At 37.2% G+C, this 26,759-nt stretch overlaps 1 protein-coding gene and 1 long non-coding RNA gene across 4 annotated transcripts in view; one reads left to right on the forward strand and one right to left on the reverse strand.

Moving 5' to 3' along the window:
- Positions 1-4,383, forward strand: part of LOC145489101 (uncharacterized) — a 6,033-nt gene extending 1,650 nt beyond the window's left edge. Inside the window, exon 2 of the long non-coding RNA XR_014049560.1 lies at positions 2,659-4,383. This is a non-coding gene — a long non-coding RNA (uncharacterized LOC145489101). The remainder of the gene's footprint in view (positions 1-2,658) is intronic.
- A 4,617-nt stretch (positions 4,384-9,000) lies between these two features.
- LOC145489095 (uncharacterized) lies at positions 9,001-25,478 on the reverse strand. 3 transcript variants are annotated; one of them, XR_014049558.1, is made up of 7 exons: positions 25,326-25,471; positions 24,883-24,981; positions 22,803-24,180; positions 22,386-22,438; positions 10,598-10,688; positions 10,127-10,358; positions 9,001-9,906 (listed from the first exon to the last, which is right to left on the reverse strand). XR_014049558.1 is itself a non-coding variant. In XM_081468004.1 (7 exons), exons 3-6 carry the CDS (start codon positions 22,714-22,716, stop codon positions 10,232-10,234), a joined length of 414 nt encoding a protein of 137 aa, XP_081324130.1. In that variant the 5' UTR covers positions 22,717-24,180; positions 24,883-24,981; positions 25,326-25,478; the 3' UTR covers positions 9,470-9,492; positions 10,202-10,231. The 3 variants fall into 3 exon arrangements, 2 of the variants coding, with proteins under 2 accessions (XP_081324130.1, XP_081324129.1); XM_081468004.1 differs by having other exon boundaries at positions 9,470-9,492; positions 10,202-10,358; positions 22,574-24,180; positions 25,326-25,478; XM_081468003.1 differs by lacking the exon at positions 9,001-9,906 and having other exon boundaries at positions 22,574-22,826; positions 25,326-25,467.
- Positions 25,479-26,759: the final 1,281 nt, after the last annotated feature.

Genomic DNA, 26,759 nt, shown 5'->3' on the forward strand with positions numbered 1-26,759 from the left:
AAGTACTCCACATAGCCTAAAACAGCTTTCAAAAGCATTCGAGAGAAAACGGTCGTTGGGTGCCCCTGAGAGATCCTCCCTGACCAATGCTTCGTCGCTATGATCTGAACTTCTATGAGTATGAGATGCTAATTGAGAGGGAACTTTGCTTATTTTTCAGTGCTTTTTTAAAAACCGTCAACAACCTGCTTCGGATCAGTTTAATCAGTTTTTCACAACAAAAGAATTAAGTAACCGTCAAATTATTGACGGGATGCATTTAGCTAAATGAGAAGCTAGTTTCTTGGCCGAAAATTGGACTTACCACTAAAACAGTTTTAAAACGAAAGCCACTGGATTTTGCAAACGCGCGATCGATGTCGCTGTTGTCAAGTTCTTCATAAAATTTCTCACAACAAGAGAACCGAATGACCGTCAAACTGTCGATTGGATAAATTCAATCAAATTCAAAGCTAGTCTCTTGGCCATACACTGGAAATATCAAACTCTACACGAAGGCATCAATGTCTCTGTTGTGATTTTTTCGATCGAAAAATATAAGCTGCTTAATCAAGTTATTGGTGTTCAGCACTCAGTCGTTAATGCTGTTGATGTCAAGTTCTTCGTAATTTGTTTTCGCCGCAAGAGAATGGAATGACCGCCAAACTGTCGATGGGAGTAATTCAATGAAATTCAAAACTACCTTTGTGGGCGAACAAACAACGTATTTAACTCTAAGCGAATGAGTAAATACCTACGTTGTGATTTTGCCGAATGAAAAATGAAATTAAATTCACCGCACGGTTCATTTATTGTTGTGGTCGTCATTTCCAAGTTCTTTGTCAATTATTTTCACCACCACAAATTCCAAAGACCGTCCAACTATCGATGGGAAAATTCAGCCAAATGCAGGGCTAACCTTTAAGCCGAACTTTGATGCATTGAACTCCAATATCGAATGTGTCAATGCCTTCGCTGTGAGTTCGGCCGAGGTTACAAATTCCACTCCATACTGGGCTCAGGAGGTGAGCTCAGTGGAGACAAATTTTAACTGTCCTGCCCCTCCCTCCAATCATTTTTCTGGAATCTGGAAAAATCTAGCAGACACGTGACCAGCCACAACCAGGGTACTTTCTCGAGGGAGGAAGAGAGAGAGCATTACGTCATGGTGAACATATTTGCGTCATCAGCAATAGCAATGTTCATTGCTAAACACGGATATTGACATGTAACAATTCATGTTGAATTATCAACTTGAAAGTCGAATTCCCAAGTTGAATTTTGGTGGGATTGGTGCGCCTTTGGTGACTCAACACTCGACTTGGAGATTCAAACTTCACCTTTTGCTGACAGCCCAACTGTCAAGATCATTGTTGACATGTTAACATGAATGTTGATGGATAAAGTTGAACGTTGAACTGTCACTTTGAAAGTTGATGTTTAAAGTTTCAATGATTGTGATACAAAGTACAGAGTTGAGGAATGAAATATGATGTTGATGTTTGCCAAGTTAATTGTTAGACTGTCAAGTTGAATGTTGTGATCAACTCTGATTTTTGGCGGGGATGGAACTCCATAGACTACAGACTGTGGACAGCTCGACAAGGGGTAAAATGCAGAAAAATCCAGGCAAATCTAAATCCAGTGTTGGATTTAGATTTGGATTTATTACATTTACTCCATACAAAAATAGTGGTTAAAAGTATAGAAACAGGAGATGGAGCCGTGACCAAAAGCACTGAGGCACCATATTAGGGAAACCTCGATGAATAAAATGTTAAGCTAATATACATATGTACAACATAAAAAAAAAACCTAGATAAACCAAAAAAACAAAAATTTTCAAATTACTCCAAGAAAACTCTTAACCTTTTTTTAAAAAAGAGATATTTCATCAGCATCTCTAACTTGACTTGGCAGTCTATTCCATTTATAGATGACTCGATAAAAATGCAGACAGCAGACTATACACTTTCTCACTTTAAATTGTGTTACAATTTCCACCATGATTGAGAGCTAACCGTAAACAGGCTAACCGGGGCTGGGCATTATTTAGGCTAATTAGGGAGGGAGTGATATTCAGTCTAACCAGAACGCTATTTAGGCTGACTGGAGTGCAGACTTTCACTACATTAGCCTGAATAATCATGTTTATGGTCAGCATCTAATAATGGAAATAATAATAATAATAATATATATACTTATGAAGTCAGTGGTCTGCAGTCTGCATTTTACCCTCAAGCCACATTTTACCTCAGTCTGCATTCTGCATTTTCACACTGACCATTTTCAGTTTACTTGATTGCCAGCAAAGTGGAAGTGAAATCTGAACATTTTTGTACATTGCTAAATTACATGGGCCATCAAATAATACTTGATTGTACAGTCATTCCCATGACCTTTTCATAAAATAACCACAGAATCGCTTAAATGTCGTTATCAGATATAAAGACACTCATTAAACATTAATTTCTTTTATTTTTCTTTATGAATTATTAATAAGTTTCTGAAGTTCTCATAAGCGACTACCATCTATTGTTGTACCATGCGGTCACTTACAAAAGCTCATTCCTGTAAGCAACCAGCTCCACTTACAACCACATTTGCGAATTTCCAAGGTGATAATTTTGAATAATTGATTGATTAATTTATCTATTTCTACTTCCATTCTGTTTGCAGAACGCTAAATAGTTACAATTTATTGGTTCTATTTGACACAAATCTTACAAGAGGCGTGCAGGTTGTGGTTCCACTAGATAGTGCAAAGGTGAAAGGTAACCGGAGTTGTGGAAATATCATTCCAGATTTGTACTATCCTTGTCAGCAATAGCTTATGCTAAGTTGTGCTGATTGAATAAAACAATAAAAACCCTCAATCAGTCTGTAATCATTGCAGGCTCTATTAAATTTACTTTCTAGACTCTACTTCATTTTTGGACAATTTGTTTTTGGACAAATTATGTACAATGTTTAATCCCTGAAATTAAAGGCCAATCACTGCTTTGAGGTTGTGCAATTGAAGTGCATGGTATTTAGCTGTTGGAGAGCCTTAATTGAGTATTTCTTTGCAAAATATTGTTTCCTGTGATTTAAGAATAAATTAGTTGGAAACTTTGCTTGAACCCGTAACAAGTAAGCTATTTGTGGCATTTCTGTTTCTTGTTGGTTTGACTTGCATGAGTCACAACCAGAAATTAACAAGTGAAAGATTTTGCTCCCTCCTGTATCATTCCTCTCCTCTTGCGAAGCAAGCTTAAAGTGCCAATGAAGTAAACAATAATTTCTGCTTAATTGAAAGGCTTCTCAAAGTAAAGAAGAATGGCATTTTCCTTTTTGGAATATCTTTTTTCGTTTTATTTGAAAAGCCTTTCAAATAAGCAGCAATCAGTTTTTACTTCATAGGCACTTTAAAATGCTTAGGGCTGTGTCTACTTCAAGCGGCAGCATTTACTTCTTTCCATTTAAATGTTTCTTTTTTTAATTTTCAGGGTAGTTAAAGTCTCAGACATTCTAAATCATCACTCATTATATTTGGGATTTTCATTTGAAATGGGTCAGAGGTTGTGTTCTTGCTAAAAAAAAAATTGGCTCTCTCTTTTTGTATCCACCTCTAGATTTGATCATTGACCAAATAACATGCATTTTCAATGTAATGTAGATTTTGATCCTGTAACAGAACTGTGTTCTGTGCTTTTTGCTGACATTTTTATTCTCTGCTACTTCCTTGATCAGAAAGACGACATGTTAATGAACCATTATATCCTTTATTAGCTAACATTGCGACTCCCACATGAAAGAATTTCCACCGTTTTTGTCAGGCATTAGTATACAGCAGTTAAAATATACTGACAGTTCCTAAATCTCTACCATATCTCCCCCAAAAATATCAAAAGTTAACAGTATAATACACTGTGTAAAGTTAGAGAGTTAACTTGAACTTGAAGATGCAGTTAATGAAGTTTTCTTTTGCTGGATTGGATTGTACAATCTCCCAAAGTAGGTACATGTATAAGCAGGGTGCAGAGAAATGAAAAACAATTTTTTGGCCTACCCTCTGGGTATGATGTACTTGCCTGAAAGTCATTCTTTTTAGCCCCCCAAAATTTCACCTCTCACAGTGCTAAATGTAGTTCTGTAATTTGAATTTCCTCGAAACATTTCCCAAGAAACTACAGTAGGAGGTCTTGAGCTATCGGACATGACTTTTTCTGCAAGCTGGAAAGTTCAGGAGCTAAAAGTTGTTGTCTTGAGTCAAACTTAATTCTGTAGCAACTCTTTCATGTAGAATGATGAGCTGTAAGTTTTAATTTCCCTTGGGTAATAAGCCTTACAGGCAATACATACTGAAATAATTATTATAAACTATTTCGTGAACTTCTAGGTTCCAATTGGTTTGAAATGTAGTATTAATATTGGGACTTTTATGTTAATAATAATAATAATAATAATAATAATAATAATAATAATAATAATAATAATAATAAAAAACATTCAATCTTGGACTCTAATCTTACCCAATCTGACCTCAAGTATGTATATTGGCTCTAGATCTCTTTGTCTCCTTTTTCCTGATTTAATTAATTAAAAGTCATATGGTTTTATGCTAATTTAACATTTTCATCAGCAATTTGTATGCTTTCATGAAAGGTCAGCACATGCATCATGTTTATCAGTACCATACACGTAATTGCGTCTTGTATAATTAATTGTAGATTACAATTCATGTAGTGTATTTCATGTGATCTGAAGAATTCATGCAAGTCTCCTGAGTTGTCTTGCACGCAAGGTTGTCAAAGTTTAAACAACAGGTCTGGAGTATTTAAATTTGGCATCTTTATTATTTAGCTCTTATTAACCGAGCAGGAGGTCTGTATGGGAGAATCTTGACTGAGGTCCTGAGTACAGAACGAACGCAGTGAGGTCTGTACACACGAGCGAGGTCAAGATTCTCCCATACAGACCGACGTAGCTCGGTTAATAAGATGTTAATTATATGGCAAAGAAGAAAACTTTAATTTGTTTAATGTAACTGGTTTGCTGACATTTTGCTTGCAAATGTTGATGAGCTTAACCTAAACCTGCCGAAATTTGCTCGTCCTCTTTACTTTTTTTTGTCGTCAGGCTTTTTGGCACTTTCATAAACGATTGAGAAGAAGATAAAAGAAAACAGTGAACATTTTTGTATTTGAGTTTGCTACTTTTTCAACGCAAAATGAAACCAGTCGAGATGACGGTCTAGATGGGAAAATCTAGACTGCTGTCAATATTGATTTCAGCCAATCAAATTCGTGAATTCATTAGTTCCCAGTCCTTGTGAGACACAGCCATATAATAATACTTGGTATAGTCACAAATAAACAAATGACACTGAAAGATCTCCTTTCATTGCTGAAGTGATGTCATCCACTATTGCAATAGGCCTATTAGAAAAAACTTCAGCCACAGTCTAAAACTGAATAAAAGAGTAGGGTTAGGGTTAAAACTAAAAAAGAAACACTAAAAAACTGTTTGCATTCTATCTAGGGACGTTCCATTTAGTGGCCTTTGTTTGTCTATACTAGATGTGCTGGTTAAAAAAAAAAAAGTATACACAAATTGGATGTCAAGTTATCTTCAGTTGACAAACATGTATATCTAGTGTTGTGCAATCCCAAGCTTCCTCTTTTTAGAAAACAGTCAGTCAAGATCTGATCTTGATCTTGCCTTTAGTTCAGGTCATGAAGGTTATGCAGTCATGACTGAAAGTGATATAATTATATAGTCTTACTCTAGATATGGTTTAGAATCACTCTGTTATTAAATGCAGTGTCTTTAAGTGACTTTAAGGCTATGATGGAACTAATTTGACATATATAAACAACAAAAACATGTTGGGAATGTTTTATTTTGAAACATTTTTCCCCAAGAGAGATTTTTGTAATCACTCAATACTTTTTTTTAACCCTATAATTTTCGAAAATGTTCTGAAATTGAATATGACAAATTGCTGACACACTGTTTAAGGCGGATAGCACTTAATTTAACAAATTAAATTAGCAAAAAACAAAAGTCACTTTGACCTTTAGCTTTCAAAAGGTGATTTAGATATTCCCATTAGGAGGCCTGGATAATTGGACAATTATTTCTTTAACAAAAATTCTTGGTATAGTTTGATAACCAGCTCTATGAGCTTTAATTTGATATAGGGGTTAAGGTATTACTTCGCTTGGATGTGAGACATCTCTAAAGGTATATAATAACCTTAAACAATGCACTAATTGTCCTTCCTACCATTTTTTTCTGAAAAAATTCACAATACAGCCACCTTTATACGAAATTTGCATTTTACTTAGCAGTGGCATGAATTCTTGCATGTATTTTATAACATTAGTCTTGAATGGTTATTTCAATGCCTTTATGCTGTACATCCAGCAATAGTTCAGTTCCTTTTCATAGTATATGCTAGTAAGTACTACCTTTCACAAAATTACTGGAACTCTACATAGCCTTAGGACACTTCCCAAAAGTGACTGTAAAGACATACAGTTGAATGCATGACAGCTTTATAGTATTACGAAGAGCACACAGGAATATAATGAGATACACTCCCTACTGCAAAATTGCAACATTTATGATGACAAAATCACTCTGGTAATAATAATACATGTAATTGACAATTAGAAAAGTGATGGCCGGGGTGGGGGGGGGGGGGGGCAAACAAAAATTCATGCAAGGGAGGGTGACTAGAAAAAAAATTGTGTAAAGAAGAAGTGAAGGAAAAAATTCCTGCAGAGTGAATTGCACTGCCAGGCTTACAAGCTGTACCTGCCTGAATGGCACCTTGGCAGCCACTTTATACTGCAGTTTTAATTAGAAAACAGACATTTTTCCATTTTAAAGCTGATACATTTTGTGCATAGCAACTTCATCATGGACTCTGGTAGCCAAACACCCTGGCAGAAAAACTCTTATGGATAACCATGGCTTAAGAGTGATAAAAAAACCTGCTACAAACTGCCATTCTGCTTGATTCATTTGAATTTTAGCAAGCACATACCATGTTTTTAAAGCCTTGAAATAAAGGAGTGATTTCACAACTGACGTGACAAATGACGATTGTGGACACCCACAGCGAACTGTAACACTTCCCCTAAGATGGCTGCCAAGATCAATGTAATCAAAGACAATCAAGGAGGTGTTAACTGATGGACTATTTTCAATGTATTTTAGGTTTTTGGCAAAGTAAACAATGCATTATCATTTAAGTCCAAACAATACAATTACATTTATCGGCTAAAAATCGTGGAAAATGCTACAAAAATGCCTCAGTTTTGCAACGTTTTGTGGGGAAAGGGGGTGGATGGGGCATGCCCCCAAACCCCCCAGACCCCCCAGTTTAATAGGCCCCTCTGCCTCATATTTACTACTGGATGGTCACTCACAGAACTTTAGCTTAAAACGGACAACAGGAACTAGGTGACCCATCAATATTATTAATATTGTTATTAGACTATGGCAAAAATTAATAAGTAAGCTGTATGTAAGTTATATTATGTACATCATTTTGCCTTCACTACATGTCAAAAATCGAACACACCCGGAAGTTTTGATGCATGTGTGTATTTGGTCAGCCAAGCCAAGATATGTTTTATTTGACACATCAATAACATTAGAGTTAAATGGATAAAAAATATATCCTACATGCACCAAAGATGAACACATAAACCCCTCAAAAAATTGTGAAGTAGGGACCATGTATCCCCAACCAAATGCAGTGGCACTAATCGAATCAAATAACAAATCAAATTAATCAATGTAGAACTTTTTTTGCATGCAGGGTTACTGATTGTTGCAGAAAATAAAATAGCTCATGTGGCAAAAAGGGACTTTGAGGTGCTATAACACCAGTTTAATGAAACATTGACGTATGTACCTTTGATATTTTGTCCGTAAAAAGGTCCCACATATTTGGCATTTGTTATTTGGTATACATTATTTGGCATTTGTTATTTGGTTTACATTTGGCATTTGTCATTTGATATACATTATTTGGCATTTCTTTTGTTATTTGGTATACATTATTTGGCATTTGTTATTTGGTATACATTATTTGGCATTTGTTTAGCATTTGTTTAATAAGTATTTGACAGGTTTCTTTCACGCTTTCCACAATTGTGGTAAAGTACTTTCTCGAGGGAGGAAGAGAGAGGACCCTGGGAACGAGGTTGCCTCTCTTAACCGAGGTCTTCATCAACACTTGTCTCCATCAGAATCTACACATCAGATGGCCAGAGTGCATCTCTAACCAAGAACTCTGGCAAAGAACCGGGCAGGAGCCCATCACTGACACTGTCCAGAGTAGAAACTGGAGATGGGGTGGACATACCATTTTCCCAGAGCAAACAAGCATCACCCACCAAGCCTCGAACTGGAACCCACAGGGGACATGGAGGAGAGGAAGACCACGTCTGACATGGAAAAGAACTCCACAAGCTGAATTGAAGACCATCAGCATGACCTGGGAAGAGGAAAAGAGGGCAGCCAAAGATCAAGAGCGATGGAAGCCAATAGTCAGGGCCCTATTTTTCAGAGGGAATGAAGAGGAATAAGAGAGAAACACAAGTGTTATCAAATTACCCACAGTTCATGTCCCCCAGCATTTTCTCATTCTCCCGATGACTATTTTCAAAGCATAGGTGGATTTATGAATGGGGCTGAGGGAACTATACTGTATTTCTTCCCCACCTCCTACCCTGGCCCTGTCCCATTTCACCTGGGGTAATTACTTTAATTTTCACGGGGGTTCAATTTTTCCAAGGTTGCTGAAGTAACACTCTTGCCATGACTTCTTAGAGGTCACTCAAGGGAAGTATTGTTTCTAAATTTCCAGGATCTGCCCATGTCAGTCTCTCTTTTCGCTCTCTTATTGGCCCTACATCCCACCAGGTAGCCTAATCACAGGAAGGGGGAGGGCATGGACCCCTAGGCCCCACAAATAACTGATAGGAACTGGTACCATAACATACAGTACAGAGAACAAACAGACAATGCAGAATTAAATGTACATATGCATCTTGGGCTATTGGCACTCGCTAGCCATGCAACTGATGACAGCTTGTTTGCTACATGTCTACCTCTCTCTAGAGAAATCTAAAGAGAAACAAATAATTATTAAAACTATCAACAAATTATCAACCACAAAAATGTCACACATGAACCAATGCATTTTTATCAATTCTGTACCAGGTCAGCACCCATCATAAATATGTCATCACCAGTTCCGTGCCCAGGTAGATATGGATATTTGTTAGTATTACAAAGGAGGAGAGGCCAATGGAAGCCTGCGTACACTACATGTAGACTTTCCATGTATCTACATGCCACTGTTTCTGAAGGTCCCTCTTGATTGCAAACTGCCACTATATTAATCACTTAGTGCAAAACAGCTGAAAGAAAGAAGAAAAGTTTGTTGTTGCTGGTGTTTAATTAGACCCACCCAACTCCAGTACTTCTGCTGAAACAATGAAACGACTTCTTTCACGAAGAACTCCCAATTCTTTTAATTCATTACCAATATTAGTTATTTTGGCCAATGAATTTTCTAGGTCAAGTAATGGCTTCTCCCTGTTGTCAATATCCTTCCTTGATGGTTCTTCATTTGGTGTTTCTACATTGGTTATGCCTCAAGAATCTTGGGGAGCTTGTATATCGTTGCCTACAATAATAGCTTCGTCCTCAACAGGAAGTGGCTGAAAAGTTGGTAGGGAGATTTGTGACACGCTGACCCCATCTTCCACCATGGTGATTGTGCGCTCATTATCCTCAACACTAATCCCCATATCTTCACAAACCAACTTGGTGTCATCATCATTGTTGAGTTCCAATTCTTGATTATAAGCAAATGAAGGGAAAATCAAATTGTGCACCTTGTACATTTATGTATAAACCCTATATGAAAACCAACTGGTTAATTCCCTGTGAAGCAAATCTGAATAATTCATATTTCATCAGCACGAGTTAGAGTAGACTGATAATCAAGTGGTATACCAAATGAATGCACTAGGCAACCACAAAATCAATCAGAGTAACTTGCACCACTGATTTTTTAGTATTTTTGCCAACAAGCAAGAAAGGGCTTACTACATCCAAAATGTAGCAGTAGCAGTACCTGTTTTTGAAATGGTGATCTCCACTAAACAAACCAAAGCTGCCAGTGCTGCTCACAAACTCGGACAGAACCAACTGAGGCAGCAGCATCACCACCATCCATCTCTCATTGTCCCAAAACTGAAAAGGGATTTCCACCAACTGTGCCAAAAGAGATGTTTGATCCCCGCATTCGAACACTCTGCATGGGTTTGCATTCCCCAATAGAGGTCACAACTGTAACATCAACATTCCTATGGACAAAACAATACTTGTTACTGTGTATTATCATGAGAACATTGCACCTGTTTATTTGGAAATTATGTTCACACACCCAAGTAGCAACAGCTTAGAATGTTACATTTTTTGTAAACCAATAACCTTATCAAATTACTGCTTCTAACAATTTGACTAGCCACTAGAGTCTGTTTTAGTCCATATTTTCACGACAACATTTATACAACTAAAGCTTGAGCACCAGAGATGGACTTACGAGTTCGAGAAACTTCCAAAATAAAGAGAATGCTGCCGATGAGGCATCACGTGAGCAGGGGTCAAACTTAGAGGTCGAGGTGCAATAGAGCCTGCAAGAGACAAACACACCACATAAATGGCTTCCACATGTTCCACTGTAATAAATCACGTTGTAAAAGAAACGAAGTGCTGCTAAGACAGCTATAATAAGACAATAAGGAAAGCAAATTTTCAGCACTTAGATTTGAAAGTAGATTTGAAAAGTTTAAGAGTCAAATCTCAAATGAACGTGATAACCAAACAACAGAGTTCGGCAAACGCTTCGTTCGAGGGCGCGAAGTTACGCTTGGCTAATTTTCTGCGTGCTTGCAAGTTCGCATTACAATAGGCTATTAAAGTCTCGCGAGAAATTCAAGCAGTGGTACTTACAGTTTTTTCAAGCTCTCGCGAGACGAGAGTCTCGTCTCGAGAGACGAGAGTCTTGTCTTGCGAGACGAGAGTCTCGTCTCGCGAGAGGGTGGTAACTTACTTTTGAGCGGTACTGTAGTTTATGATCCGAGGGACAAATGTAGCTTGCAGAACAGGCGTAATTTTTTTGCCTATGTTAGTAGAACAGAGGCGAGAGAGAGGTGAGTGCGAAGCGTGAGTCACGCATGAGGGGAAGAGCACGAAAAAAATAATGCCTGTGCCCAAACCATTGTTCAAGCTTTACATCACGTGATCCTCGAATGTTTTTCAAATTGCAGCATCTTGAATTATCATGTTGTTCTGTGGATGAAGCTAGCTATTCAAGAAGCCCTTTGTTCATTTCCGAATGTGCCTCCTTCCTCGCTGCCCTTTAACCCATTAACCCTGCATGAAATTGCCTGTGACCCACTCCTGATAGCCAGGCATTTTTGGAATATCTCAGAGCTAAAAGGAGCACAAAAATAGATCTGATGCGCAGTATTAAACCACAGACACAAGATCAGATTTTAAGACATCGTTTATTTATAGTTTAATCATAACAATTATAATTTCCCCAAATGTGATTGGTGCCTAAACTGCTGTATTTTGCTCTAATTAATCTGCAAAGTTGTAATCGGACAGTGTAATCGGACAGTTGGCTGTAATTGGACACCTGTAATCGGACAGTTATATGAGCCAATCATTTTAAGTCCTCTCCACTGAATCCACCAATCACAACATTGATTACAATCACTTTAGTAACCAATTCAAGAGACTGATTTTGTAAAGCTGTGGAAGTTTAGTCTCAGGTGACTGTTTTGAAAGAGACTTGACAGCCATTTTGCAAGCTGTTCTCCATATTTTATAATTATGATATTTAAAAATGACTATTAAAGGCTCTTTTTCAAATGAAACTTTTACTTTTGTGGGAAATTGTAATTGTTATGATTAATTGGTAACAGGACATCGTGTCGTCCAATTCAGTCTGTAATCATAGCGGAGCTCCGGCGGCCCGAAGGGCTGCCAAGCGGAGCCCCATACCCATATAGGGAAGCAAAGGAAACCCATGAATTGATTTTCTCATGGTTATCATGACTAGCGGTGTTGCTCGTGGGCGCGTACGCACGACGGCGACAACGACGGAGTCGCGCAAGATGGCGGCCATACTCCAGCTAATAGGTTGACAGAGACATGCACTCTCGGTTTGTAGCAGGAGAATGCCATTTTTCTTGGCGGGATTTTGAAAGAGAAACGATAGCGGAGGTTGATCTAATGTTTTTAAGACAGGGTTGCACTGAAGCAAAAAACAGAAAGCAAGAATTAACAGGCAAAGAAGTAGCGAAGAAGATCGCGAAAAAGACTGAGCGGGCCAGCGCTGGGGAAGGAGGCGAAACAGTACTGAACAACGCCGTGAATTATAGCTAGTCAAGGGCTAGAGAAAGGAGGTGAAATAATACCGAACAATGCCGTGAACCAAAGCTAACGAGTGCTATAGAAAGGAGGCGAAAGTACCCGACAAATCAGAAGACTGCAGAACTCCTCATGGCCAAGTTCAAAATTCGCGCGAACGTGATGCTGTGCAGCCGTGCAAGAAAATTCAAAAGTCACATGATTTGGTCAGGTGATGAACAAGAGAAATCAAACGTACCCGAGAGTTTTAGAGAAATTACAAAACAGTAAACGTAGCGGAAAGAAGTGGTTTATTCGTTGATCTATCGAAAATATAACTTCAGTTCAGTCTTCACAACTTTTGCTGCAAGTGTCTGCCTGGAAGATTTACACTGGCCGAACTGAATTGCCAACTTGCGGTAAGTGACTTTTGTTGTTGCGTTTGCTCTGAAAATTATTAAGTTGCCTCGGCGATATAAGCTTAGCTAAGCTTATTTAAATTGGAATCCATTGAAAGTCTTCCTTATTTGAAGCCATGCTGTAAGAGATTTTAAAAATTGCATCGTTTTAATTTCGCTCGTCTCTAAACAATAACACGTGGGTCGCTTTGGAGGTTGCTGTAAGTTGTAAACAAATAAAGTTTTCTGTCGATTTTCGTCGTCAACCTAAGCTTATAACCTCACATCTAAAAATAAGCTCAAGCAAAACCGTACTTGTAAACACGGCCGGGCGAGTTTTGAAGTTTACTCTGAGTTAGTTAGCACTGCCGCTTCGTAGACTGCTAAAATTTCTTCTTCTGTTTTGAAAACCAAGAAAGGTCTACAAACCATTTTAAGCCGAAGCGAACAGGATTTGCTAAATTTACTTTTGTTCCTATGTGAATATTTGCATATTGTGATTACAAAGTATGGAGATTTCCTTGTTTTGTTAGTTCAATTTATTCGGTTTGGCGAAATGCTTTTGTGAATTCCGAGGTTGATTTGGTTGAAGACTGGTAAAGCTACTGCCAATAAAATGACTGCAAAGCTAAATTAAACCGTCGGCAAAAATACAGACTCTCAGTAATATTCAATCAAATTTAAGCGTGAATAATTTTTAAACTTTAACACTGAAAGCTTAAACGAATTTTCTTTATCCTCTCTTTTATTCGGTCACCTTTCATTGAGAAGGGATTGCTGTTGATACTCGAGCTCAGATGTAGTGATATGCATCTTGTGTTTATAATGTAGATTTCCTCGTTTTATTTTGTTGTCTGTCCAATTAGTTCGGTTTGGTGAAATGCTTATACAGTGTATAGTCCAAAATGTTGAGTAGACGATTATGCATGGCAATCCTGTCGGCAAATTAAGCTCTGCTTTGATTTTGATTGGCTATTTCATTTTATTTATGCCATTGCTTTTGGTTGGGGGTACATGGACCCTATTTTCTTAATAAGAGGTTATTCCCCAATGCGGTATTTACACTTAATATGGAAATGTTCCTAAAAAGTGAGATTGTACTAATTAACTCGGTAAATTGAACGGTGTAATAGAAGTTCTTGCCCTGACCATTTCTCAGTAATAAGAATAACTTTTACATACACATATATACACAATTTAGTTGGAGAGAGCGCTCTCCTATCTCCACTCTCTCTCTCTCTCTTTCTCTGCTCTCTTCTTCACACTAATTTTTTATTAACTAACTTGTTAAATGAATATCATTGACTGTTTTCTTTGTTGTGCATGCATACTTTTTTGCTCGTCGAAGAAAGTTTCAGTTTCTTCCTGGCTATACAGTGTCCTTTGTCCTGTCCAGTACCAATTCGTTTGTGATATAACTTTGTGAATTCTCTATTCTCCTTAAATTTTATCTCATTAGGTCGATAGAATGCACTCTCAGAGTGTTCCATCATTGTCTTCAGTCGCTACAATTTTCCGGGAAAAAGGAATAGTTTTCTTAATTTCCTTTTACTTTGTGTTAGGACTTTTTAGCATGCCTGTAATTGGCCCATGGGCATTACCGGAGAATAATTTTCAAGTAAAGAATTACATTTGTTTTAGTGTTGAGTGTTTTAAATTGTTATGAATTAGGCATTTATTTTTATTTTTATTTTTTAAATTTTTTATTTTAGTCGCATGCAATGTTTTATGATTTTACCGAGGTATACCATGTAAATGTAAATAATGCACTGGAATTGGCCAATCAGAGTGTGCATTATATCGGCTTTAAACACAAACCATGTATAATAAATGACTTGTATGTAAATGATATTTTTATTACAGAGAACTGGACAGGGCAAGAACTTCTCGTTCTTTTGTGAATTTATCTATTAATTCCTCTCAGTGCTGTCAAAGATGTCTCAGGAACCTTCATTTCTGATAATCTATTATTTTCCACCATACCTACAGCACAGAAGCTCACCAAATCCTAACTGATAACTAACATGTGTGTATCTGTAGCCTTTGCTGTCTGCTACATGTATATTCTGTTATCCTGCCTTAACTGTTAGGAACAATTTTGACAGAGCTGTTTCAACAGTTTCACTTAAATTGATTTCCAGTAACAGTGCTACATGTAGCAGTGTTATTGAGTATGAACTTTATGGAGGATTTTAAATTTTTATTTTTTTATGATTACAGACGACAACAAAATATAGATGTGTATACATAACCTGATGTTGGTGTTGGTTACAAACCGTAGTTCATAATAGTCATCCTATTACAGGTAAGGGGGAAAAGTTCAGAAAGTTTAGAACATTTCTTCTCCCAGTACACCTTCTGTCTATAGGTGCAATAATTGAGAGGTTATATATATATACGAGGAGTATTGTAAAGTTACTGTATAAACTTAGTGTGAAAATCTGACATTTGAATGCCTCCTTTGCTAAAATTAGTCACAATTTAATTGTTATCTCTCCCTGTGAATTCATAGAGATTCCAGAGGCAAATTATCACGTAATGTGGAAGTCCTGTCTTCAAGTGAGGGAAAATGACACAAAAGAGTTACAATGAAAGTAAAAAGAATAGATCGTTTTCACGTGACGTCATCGCTTTCTAAAATCCAAAACTAAAGAACCACCAAAGTTTTTATCCTCGTTAGGCATAAGAGGCAGTATATTTATATCTGTTCACAATTTTACAGTTCAATAACGTGCTTCGTTTGGAATCCAGAGCATTTTGAATGTCAGGGTTATGGAGGTGCGTGACATAAGGCTAAGATCGAGTTCGTCAAAAAATATAAACTTATCTCATGATTTTGCGCTTTTTTAGAAATTCGAGCATTACGAAAAGTGCTTATGTAAATGCTTCTTTGATCAGTACTGATAATCAGTCGCCTAGATAGCCAAAGAAAGTTCCAGATGTTTACTCTATTTTCCGGCTGCCATATTGGTGCACCACGGAGGTACACCAACATGGCGTTTTCATACTGGGCTCTGTAAATATCTGCGAAACATTTCGACGAATATCTGAAGTTTGGGGGAACGTACAGGCCTAAAACTTGGAGAAGTGTCTTATTTAGTTACCTTCTATAACATCATAATTTCATAGCTTTTTCCAAAGGATGGTTTTCGATTTATTTTTTTTATTGCGTGACAGTGAAAATGATCTATTGTGAATGTTTATATGGTGTATATTATACATCATGTAAAGGTATTTGGTGAGTGCCAAAGGCATAACATTTCATGTATTGCTTTTTCAGGACAAATTATATAACAGTGATGTTTTAAAAGGTGTGATCAGAAAAATAATGAGTACATTGTCCAGGCATCACCAGTTCATGGACGGCATATGTAGACAGTAAGAGATTAACTGTAAGCACCACGTAAGTTAGTTTTATGCTTATGACTTCTTGTTCTTGGATTTTGTGTCATTTCATCACAAGAATAGGTAATGAAAGATGCAATAGTTGTTGCAATATATTTTTGAAGGAAAACTTATAAGTCTGCCTATGCTGGATAACAGCCATGTGTAAACTGAATGTGAAGCAAACACTCTGTTAAAGATGGGGCAACCCTAAAACCCAGAAACCGGAATCCGGAATCTGGAACCAAAAACCGGAATCCAGAAACCGGAAACCGGAATCTGCAAATCAAAGAAAATAAGTTCTTCAAATACACAAAAATTGTTTTGCTTAGCTTTTCGACAGTAAAAAAATAAGCTGCCAAGTAAAAAGGACCTCAAACTTAACCTTTTTTGAAACAAAAATCCCCCGTCTGTTGAAATCGTGCAACCGTTATTTCTAGTGAGGGCTATGATTATGAGAATCTCAGTAAAGTGCGTCTTAATTTTATTCCAAGCACCTCGAGAGCGTCTAAAATAAGCTTGCTGGTAATTGCCATTTTGTTCAATAAGTGATCTTCAATTTACCGGAAGTATAAATTTATCCTTTATGTCTAGTAGATACTGAACAAGATAGAAAATTTCATAGAGAACAGGATATCCGTCAGTGGCAGCCCCCTGTACATTGACGGTCAGGCCCCCCACTTTCGAAGTCCAAAGGCTAACCTGTCTGGTCTAAATATGAAATTTGATTTTTCCAACAGATACGAGACCAATTCCAGATTAACACAATTTTCACACTGATACTGTGACAAATCAGCATTTCATATTCGTGGCGGCCATCATATTAAAACAATTTGTAGAAATGTTGCGCACTTACTTCCATCTGCTTCTCACTTGCCAACAGATCAGACCACATGTTGTTAAAAGATGCTAAAAGACTGCCAGAAACTCACTGCAATAGCCTATAATAGCTTGTTGTTAATGTGCTGCTCACCAGTCTTCTCAGAGCAATTTGATCTAGACAAGAACCAGGCTCTCACCAGGGCCAGCTTGAACAAAAGATGGGTAACTTAGCCTATGAGCAGGCTCTCGTGTTTGGGCTGGGGGCGTGAGTGGCAAAGCCGCATGAAGGCTCTTGGTGACGTGCCAATGCAGAAAAACACTAGACACCTATTTAGCCTGCTCAGACACTAGAGACAGATACTAGAGCCTGCTTGCAGGCTATGAGTAACTCTATCCACCCAAAAAATCAGTAACCCTGACTGGATAGTGATGTACCCAATGGATAGCTTTATGCAACTTTTGAACAACCAGGCCAGATATATAGCTAAGGGTTGTTCGGAACTAGTCAATCATTTTTTAGCAATTACAGTCTGTGGCTGAAGTAAAGCCAAGAAAATAACTAACAAGAAAATAATTTTCGCTCATATTTATTAATAATTAGACATTGCTGAAGTAAATTATTTCTATCATCATTCATAATATCTGGATTCCAGATTCTGGTTTTCGGTTCTGGATTCCAGATTCTGGATTCCAAATTCTGGATTCCGGATTTCAGTTTCCAAATTCAGTGTTTTAGGGTTGCCCCAGATGATGTATGTGCATATGTTAATCTTGAATAATCTGAAATTTCAGAGAGTTTAAAAATGTCATATCATATCTGTGATGGTTCTGAGGTGGAGGGCTGTTACATGTAGATGTAAATGTCTCATGCACGATTTTTCACTTGTTATGATTCAGGTGAAAATAGTTTCTGTATCTGTTGATGTGCAACAACCTACACCAATATTTCAGCCTAATAATGTACAGTGTATATTAATTAACCAAATTATGCTGTTTTTAGTTGACCAGTGCTACTGCATAGTAATGTGATGTTGAAGTGCACAAATGTACAAACATGCCCAGTGTCAACTTGTCAAATATATGAACTGGCCAGACAGTGTAGATTACAAAATTCTCTGAAAGGTAAGATGTTTCTTAAACATTATTTTGTAATTGTTTTCTTCAAGAAAAGATTCATACCCCACATGGAGGTTTTTTCTCTGTTAGAGCTCTTGATTCCTGATACTTTAATTTGGAATTTCTAAAGACTGGCCATGAATGGGTCATATACAGTTGTGCAGTTATATGTACATGTACAAACAAACAGCCTGGATGACCCTGTGATTGGGACTGTGCACATTGTTGTAACTTGCAGTGTTCCAGTTTCTTGTTTGAAGGAAATTGCATTTGCTCTCGAAAGCAAGTTGCGAAGTTCATAACAGTTATGTAAGTTTGCTTTGTATCTCAGGGCAGAGCCTGCCACAGTGAAAGTTGGAGTACCAACCCCTAGCATTTGATTCACTACTAACACTCAGTAAACAAGTCACAATGAAGTACACTGTATATCAAAGAGAGGAATTACATGCCTGTCCCTGTCAGTCAATATATGAACAGTTTACAGATGGGCAGCCTGTATTAAAACATCAAAGATTTTCAAAGCAAGCATGGCCTGGTGAGATATTTCTGACAGATATATTAATTTGTGAAAAGTTCTATAAACAAATGTATCTGGGAACAAATTAATTTATCATGGATGCAGCTTCTGAGAGATCCCCAATATTAATGGAACATACACTGCTCATACATGTAAAAGAGTTCAGTAATTCATTACTTATGATTGTAATGCTTTGTTTGGTTTCTCTGTATTTACAGACAACTTGATGGGATTATAAATTCTGCACCAAGTTCATTGAATAAACTGACTTGGAGGTTCAGTTCTGCAACCCATCCTTTGTGTAGTAATATCAGAGCTGCAACATTGTGACAGATACACTGCATTACATGATTAAGAAACACATATTAACTAATTATTTTTAAGTGCCTGTTAAATTAATCAGTTTTTCTTAGAGATAATTTACTCATGGTTTATTTAAATAATTGGCTTTTTGGCTTTAAAATGATATTTATTGAGCTTTTAAATCAATTTTGTGATAATCTGCATTGGACATGGCATAAATTGATATTTTGCCAACACAAAATGGAGAACTGGGTCTTAAGCAAAGTTGCAGGATTAGCATTTTTGTAGAAAGAAAGGGTTGAGAAATTTGTGACATTCTACAGACAGCCTTGCCATTCGCAATGTCCAATAAGGTTAATTTGTTCCATTCTGTTGTAGAAATAGTGTTCTCTAATTTATAAATTACTTCAATCTGTTGTTTAAATGATTGCCTTATAACCCCATGTCTGACTTTGGTGCATGTAGGATATTGATGTATTTTGTATCCATTTTGCTGTAAATTATCGTAAGTGATGTGTCAATCAAAACATATCTTGGATATGCTGGGCTCTTCTGACAAATGTACCTATGCCTGATATCCTTGGAGTGCATTTGGTTGTGTAGTGCAGACAAAATACATGTACATAATGTAATTTCCTCTTCGCTTACTGATAATTCTTGGTATAATTTAATCATAGCAAAATTAATTAATGGAATCCAATAACAGCTCTTGTAGTCCACAATGCCAGTCGAGAAAAAGAACAAATCACATTGAAATTGAGTAATAAAATTACTATTAGAAGCCTATGCAAGTATTCATGATCAGCAAAAAAAAAAAAAAAATATCGTAATTACCATTTATGCGAGGGTGATTTTGCTCATTGCAAACCCTTCCAGCAGGAGCAGACTCCATACAATAGTGAAGATGGCTAAATGCATTTTTGGGGACAAGTTAGAAAACAAAACTTTCCAACTTTTCACATATGTATACTGTTTTGGTATTTTTGTGAGATTACATTTGGTAGAGATTCAGGGACTGAGTATATGGTAACCACTGCATTTCAATCAGTCCCCACAACAAAAAAATGTGTAAACTTCTTTTGTGTGGGAGTCCCCATGTTAACTAAGGAAGAATATAATGATTAATAACAATGCCTTGTCTTTCTGAATAAGGTAGGAAAGGACAAGAAATGCCACCAAAAAGCACAGAAGACAGTTGTGTTATGTGATCAAGATTTTTGGTGGCTTTCCAGAAATCCTTGAAATCATGGCTCTATATTTCATAATCACACCATCTTTCACCTCGATCTGCTGATGTAATACTAGTTCCGGCTGAAACTATTAAATCATTCGCAATTTACCTCATACATGTTGGATTATTTTCATTAGTAGCAACATTCCGAAAAATAACTGAGGAGCTCCGCTTTTAGGCTGGCCTAAATCTATATATTACTCATAATTAACAAATCGGACTCCCGCTTCGCGGTCGTCCGATTTTGTTAATCACTCGTATGATTACAGACCGAATTGGACTCCACTCAGTCCTATTACCATTATTAATTACTAAATGAAGGGCGAAAATATTAAAAAAATATCGACAAAAAGAACTCAACTTGATGTGTAAAACTAATATTAAAGAAACAAGAAGTTTTATTTTTTCTTTCCAGCACGCCAAAAGCTGAGAAAATTGAATTTGCAAAAATGAGTTAATTATTGACTTCGGAAGACAAACAAAACCGAACAAAACAGAATTTCCATTCTTTCACCATAACAAATAACACTTGACAAGACATCGGAAAATAAAAGCGAATGAAACAAGTAAAAACCAATTTAAAAACAAGAAACGAGATAATTTCTTGGCCGCGCGATGAAATAACACAGTGCAGCGAATGAAGATAAAAAAAAACGAGAAAAACAAGCCAATTTTTTGGAGATAAATCAAATTTCAACTGTGTTAAATTAGTGCCCACTTAGTTCTTTTCTCAGGAGTTCAGTAATAGCTGAATAAGACTCAAACAAATATATTTAAACGAAGCGAATAAACTAAACAAACAAACCAACAAACCGCGAAGGTTGTAGAAAATTAATTATGCAGAAATCCAAGCGTGCAAAAATACTGCTCACTTTTAAAACCTAAAATTCCCAAATAAAGGCAAACAAACGAAGGAATCGTGACAGGAAGGTCAATAACAATAAATTTCCATTCAAGACATAAATGAAGCAAAGAAACCTATCCAAAAGCAAAAAAAAATATATATGTTCAAAATTTCGCAGACGTGCTTCGCTACCGCATGTTCAAATGAATTCTTCACGCTAAAGCGAAAGCTTGAGTTTTTATCGACGACTTTTGCAGTTATTTTATCGGTCGTGGCCTTACCAATTGTTTCAGAAGTTGAATTCAACCCCGAAGTAATACTGTACGTTACCATTTTTGCTTTTCTAAAGGCTAGGAAGCTGCCTTAAAGTCCGCAATTTGTTATCAAAATTGAAAGCGCACCCGGATCGTCATGTTTTCGCGGCGATCGCAGGAAGGAAAATTTCCTCACTAGAAAGGTTTGAGGACTCTGTACACCTTGCTATTCCATTCTGTGGCCACCTAAATATTTATTTGTGCTTTTCCTTTCCATTCTGAGTCCCAAAGAAGTAATTTCTCCATTTTAGGGACGAAAATATGTAGATTTGGCCCACAACGCGCCATGATTACAACTGTTTATGCAACGCTGTGATTGGCTGGTCATTTGGGGTGTGTCTGGGGGCAGAGCCGCTTGAACAATAGTATTAGGCTTTTGTGCATTATGTTAACATTACTTTTTTTTTTAGCATTTTAGTGAGGCAGACGCATTAAGTATTATTCGAGCATTTTAGTGGCATTTTCCCCGAAAATTAATATTTTTTCCACAAGAAATAGTACAGTCAAAATAATTTTTTTTACAAGAAAACTAAGCCTTATTAAACTTAGTCTCTTCACTTAAGTTTCACTACAAGGGACAAAGAATTGACAGAACAAGAGATCATTTAGAGAATTATCTTTTGGTGTATCAAAACTATTGCATACATTGTTGTTAGCTTGTTATACTAAGTATATGTTTTTGTTAAGCACTCTGCCGAACTGTTGATGGTGTTAAAATTATTAAAATTTAAAAAACCCTATGTATGAGCATTAACCAAACATTTCAGTGACCTTTTTGGGGGGAACCAAGCATTTTAGTGGAAAAAATGGAGCATTAAGGTGGAGCATTTGAGTGGGGAAATAAAAGCCTAAATGGTGTACGTACAGGCGTTATTTTTCTCATGCTCTTCCCCTCACACATGACTCACACTTCGTGCTCGCCTCACTTTCGCCTCTTTTTGCCTAATACGCAAAAAAATAACGCCTGTTCTGCTGGCTAGACATTGAACGTTGACGTGATAATAAGCTTACTTATTTCAACAAGTTGTATAATGTTGCTTACCAAGATTGTACAAAGGTAACTCATCCCCACCAAGAGAAGGTTCTCTGTCAGCTCTAAAGTAAAATGTGAACACAAATGTGCATAATTTACCACCTCATTTTGATCAATATAAGCTTAGATACCATCATCCAAACATCAAGAATGCTTACTTTTGTACGAGGTCATAAGCTTATGTAGAGCAAGCTCACCTTGGATGTAGAAGACGTTCTGCAAATTTGCTATCTGTGAACTTTCCTAGACTGTCTTTCCTCTCTCTCTCTCCAAAGATTAAATACGGACTGGTGGAGATGAATATACCTTGCCAAACCCAGTAAATGGGGCCTTCCAACATGTGCAGTTCTCTCCTTATCCGCCATTGCTGATCTCAGTTACACCACAGCTCCATGCTCACACAAAATGATCGAACTGAATGCCTACTCAAAATCTTTATCCCAAATATCACTGAAAGGCAAGAATATAATAATAATTAAAAGAAGTCTATTTACATTAATTGAAGAGATTGAAATAGAACAATAAAACATATGTTGAAATAGGAAAGAGCTAAGTGCACTTGGCAAATTACAGAGATGTCATACTCTAAAGATGTGCAACAGATAATACATGTAGCTGAAACCAGACCTACAGTATGACCTCTAAAAGATATTTATACTGCTCGATCAAATGGCTCTACTCTACTTTAAAGTCCTCCTAATACCACAACCATTCTAATACAAGTGTAAATTAAAACATTAAATTATTAAAAATGGTTGAGAGATGGAAATACAAAACAGGAAGGCAAAAGTGCACTTTTCACAAACCGTAGGTGACAAACTTTACAACAGAGTTTGGTGTGTGCTGCATGTCATTTATAATAAAGATTATTGACAGATGAGCGTTATAACTTCGTAGACTGACCGATAGAATTACTCTACCACCAGAGTGCCGGGCTTCAGAAATGCTGTATGAAACCATTGCAGTCTCTCTTTTTGCTCGTCTTTCAATGCCCACACAACTTGTGACTTGCGGCTTCACATGTCACGCTTGCACACAACCCCCCACTTGTGTTGCGTTTTTGTTTGCATTCTCCCCCATGGATTTTTGAGCAAAAGAGAGTCTACTAGCTGTCCAATGATAATTATAATAATCTACCTAGATCTACGTCTCACTGATATTGTCAAGAGTACAACCAGGATCCCTCCCAAGGAGATGAATAATGTCTGTGTTGAAATTACTTCTACATGTACTTTGTGGTTGACCAACAGCCATATATTTTTACTCAATGACCATTTCAATTCTTATTATCCTCTTCTGATCTGATTGTATAGAGAACAGTGGCTTTGCCATTTGGTTTTTGCAGAAGCAGGATGATTTCTTTTGGTTTTCCTCAGTTCTTTTCTTCATGCAGCAGGGGGGGGCAGACAGATTTGTCATGGGAATATTCCTGCCATGATCACAGGGGACAAAGTACATGCCATCCTCATAGTTGTAGGGCAACAGACAAAATCGCTTCAGAGTTCTTGAACTGGGAAATATTTTTCTATACAAGTTTTTGAAATTAAAGGTCTGGCCATGAAAAGCTGCTTTGTCCAAAAAAAGAATTATGGCAAAAAGCAATTGCTGACAAATTTTATATAGTGAGTCCAAGCAATAACATATCTTGTCCATGTTTGTTCAAGACTTCTTGAAGTCACCTTTAACGGAACTGTGTATGCTGAACCATTTTTTTTGGCAAAGTACAAAACTTGAGCAGCGGATAAAGATAAACATTTTCATGACATTCACTCTGAGGTGAGGTAGTAGTCTTGAAGCCATAAATCTACAGAAACAAATTTTGTTTGATTCTTCGCAGCTTACAGATAGTTTAGTACATCAGGTAAACTTGACTAAGGGTCGATGTGGAATACAAGTGTCCATAAGGGTTAACGGTACAATTATTGAGAGCTAACAACAGTCGAGTCAGTGACATTTAGGCTAACCTGAGCACTCAGTTAGGCTAACCAGAGCACCACTCAGGCTAACCATAGCACCATTCTGTCACTTTGCCATTTTGTGTTTTAAACATGCCCGTTTTAATTTAATAAATGATCCTTTGAATGAACATAACTTAAACCTGTAAACATTTATGCACCACAAGCAGACAAATTGGCATTGGTGGAATTTGACAATGGGCAATGATGTTAGGAACAAGCTTTCAAAGAAGACAGAATGGAGGCCAGCGAAATCGGAACCGTCTGAGAATCAGGCTAAATGCCTCCTAGACTTATAGGTAGACTCTCACTACCGCTGTTAGGTGGTAAAAAGCTGCATAATACTAACAATTAAGTGCACTCTGCAAGCAGACCCTTTTTTTACGATACATAATTATGCAAAAAAGAGATGAAAGAAGCTCAGCTTGCAGGGTGAATTAAGTGTTGTATTTTTACAGTCACTCCCTTACAAGGAAAACACTATTATATAGCCAATATCAAAAGTTCTAAAACGTAGGAACAAGTGTTTATTAGTACAATATGACACTAACCTGTCCAATCTATATTTATTCTTCACATGTAATCTGTACTGGCTGCAAATTAATGTAAAACAACTCCTAGGTTCCTCCACAGTACCATGGAATTACATCCTGGAGTGTAATAGGAACAACTTGCTGATAAATTTGCCTTCAGTTTTGCCATTCTCAAGTACATGTAGTATAAAGCTTGAGTCACTAGGACATTGGCAACTCAAAACTGTGCTTGTCTGACATGGAACGTACATCAAGACGAGCTCACTGGTTAGACCAGGGCACTGAGCTTAGGTTGTAAACAACTTGATATCACACAATTGCGATTTTCAGTGTCTCGTTATAGTCAGGTTAGGGTACGAACACTAACAAAAGATTGAAAATTTTGGTCTGAATGAGTACACAGGTGGGAAAATTTGGCCTTATGTAGAATGCTGCTTCTAGATTTCTTACTGGATGCTTACCAACATGCAGTGTACAGGGTGTAAAAGATCGAGTACACCAAGCACCACAGAATATATTATCCAACTCGCTGTTTACAAACAGCTGCCAGTTCGCGAAACACAAGCATATGAATCCTGGAAACTTGGCAGCCGAGCACATTTTTTGTTGTTGTTTTGCGCAATCCTGGGGAGGTTAAAACGTCCCGCTTGGACTGATGGGAAATACAACCAGCACGTGTCTGGCCAGCTCACGTGGTCACACTGACTATTGCCGGTTTTCACATGACGTCACTAAAATTCAAACTACAAAACTATTGATCTTCCTGAGATTTTACTTTAATGATGTATAAGAGCAGCTGAAAACTAATATTTATAGAAATTTTTGCTCCGAATGGGTTCTTGGTTTTGCGATAGACTACGCTTGAATTTCTAAGCTTTTGCGTGACGCGGCATTTACATGACGGCGAAGAGAGCTGTTATGTCGGTTAAAAAAGTGACTTATTGCGGGGAATTTGGCTATCTAAACAATTCTTGTATTAGAAAAAGTATTATTTTAACGTTTTTGAGTTCCTTGAGGGATAAATGCACGCTTTTGTAGCAAAACTCAGTGACAGACGTTTCTGTTCGTTTCCGGCTGCCATGTGGATGCCCATACGGATTGGCACCAGCATGGCGTCTCCATGCAAATCTCTATAAATTTAGGTAAAAAGTTTTTCCGCAGATCTTCGATAAGAAAAGTTGTTGTGACCTGAATCTTGGCGAGAGTCTTGGCATATTTACCTTCTTTCTTTTCTCAGATTCTGGACTTTAACTGTTGGACGGTTTTGATTTTTATTTTGATCTATCTTTTATGGCGTGACACTGAAAACCACCAATAAATGCCTTCCAGGACAGATTAAGGCGGGGTTTCAAATGAAGGCCGTATTATTTTGGTTGGGTATTTTGGTTTTAACGCAAATATCTCGTTGACGTTTCAAGCAGTCAAAAATCTCGCCATTCATCCCACATATCTATGTTTCAGTTTATTTTGTAAATTTTTTGGGGATTTTGAACTATATTTGGGGATAAATAGTTTTTCTCAAAGGATTAGTACAATTTATGGAAATAGGAAATTTGGAAGATTTGATGTTGTTTTAAAATTAGAATTTGAAGTGTAAAATTGGTAGATGTACACCAAACAGTTGTCCACCAACCTGGGGTACCCTTTTGGTGGCAGTCAACTGTCTGGTGGTATTCCAAAACTATTTTTTTTCCAGTTAATCTCTCTTCAAAACTTCCTAAAATTTCTCTTAAATTCAGGTGGAACCCCGCCTTAAGATGACTCGTAAGTATTGCTCGAATACAAAAGCCTACTGCTAGGGAACAACGTTTAGAATGCATCTTGACTTTTAAGAACTTCGTACTGAAATTGAGCCCCAGGGCCCTAGTGAGAATTTTGACATCTCTAGTTATTTT

This window comes from Orbicella franksi, chromosome 6 (genome assembly GCF_964199315.1).
Source record: "Orbicella franksi chromosome 6, jaOrbFran1.1, whole genome shotgun sequence".
NCBI classification, from domain to species: domain Eukaryota; kingdom Metazoa; phylum Cnidaria; class Anthozoa; order Scleractinia; family Merulinidae; genus Orbicella; species Orbicella franksi.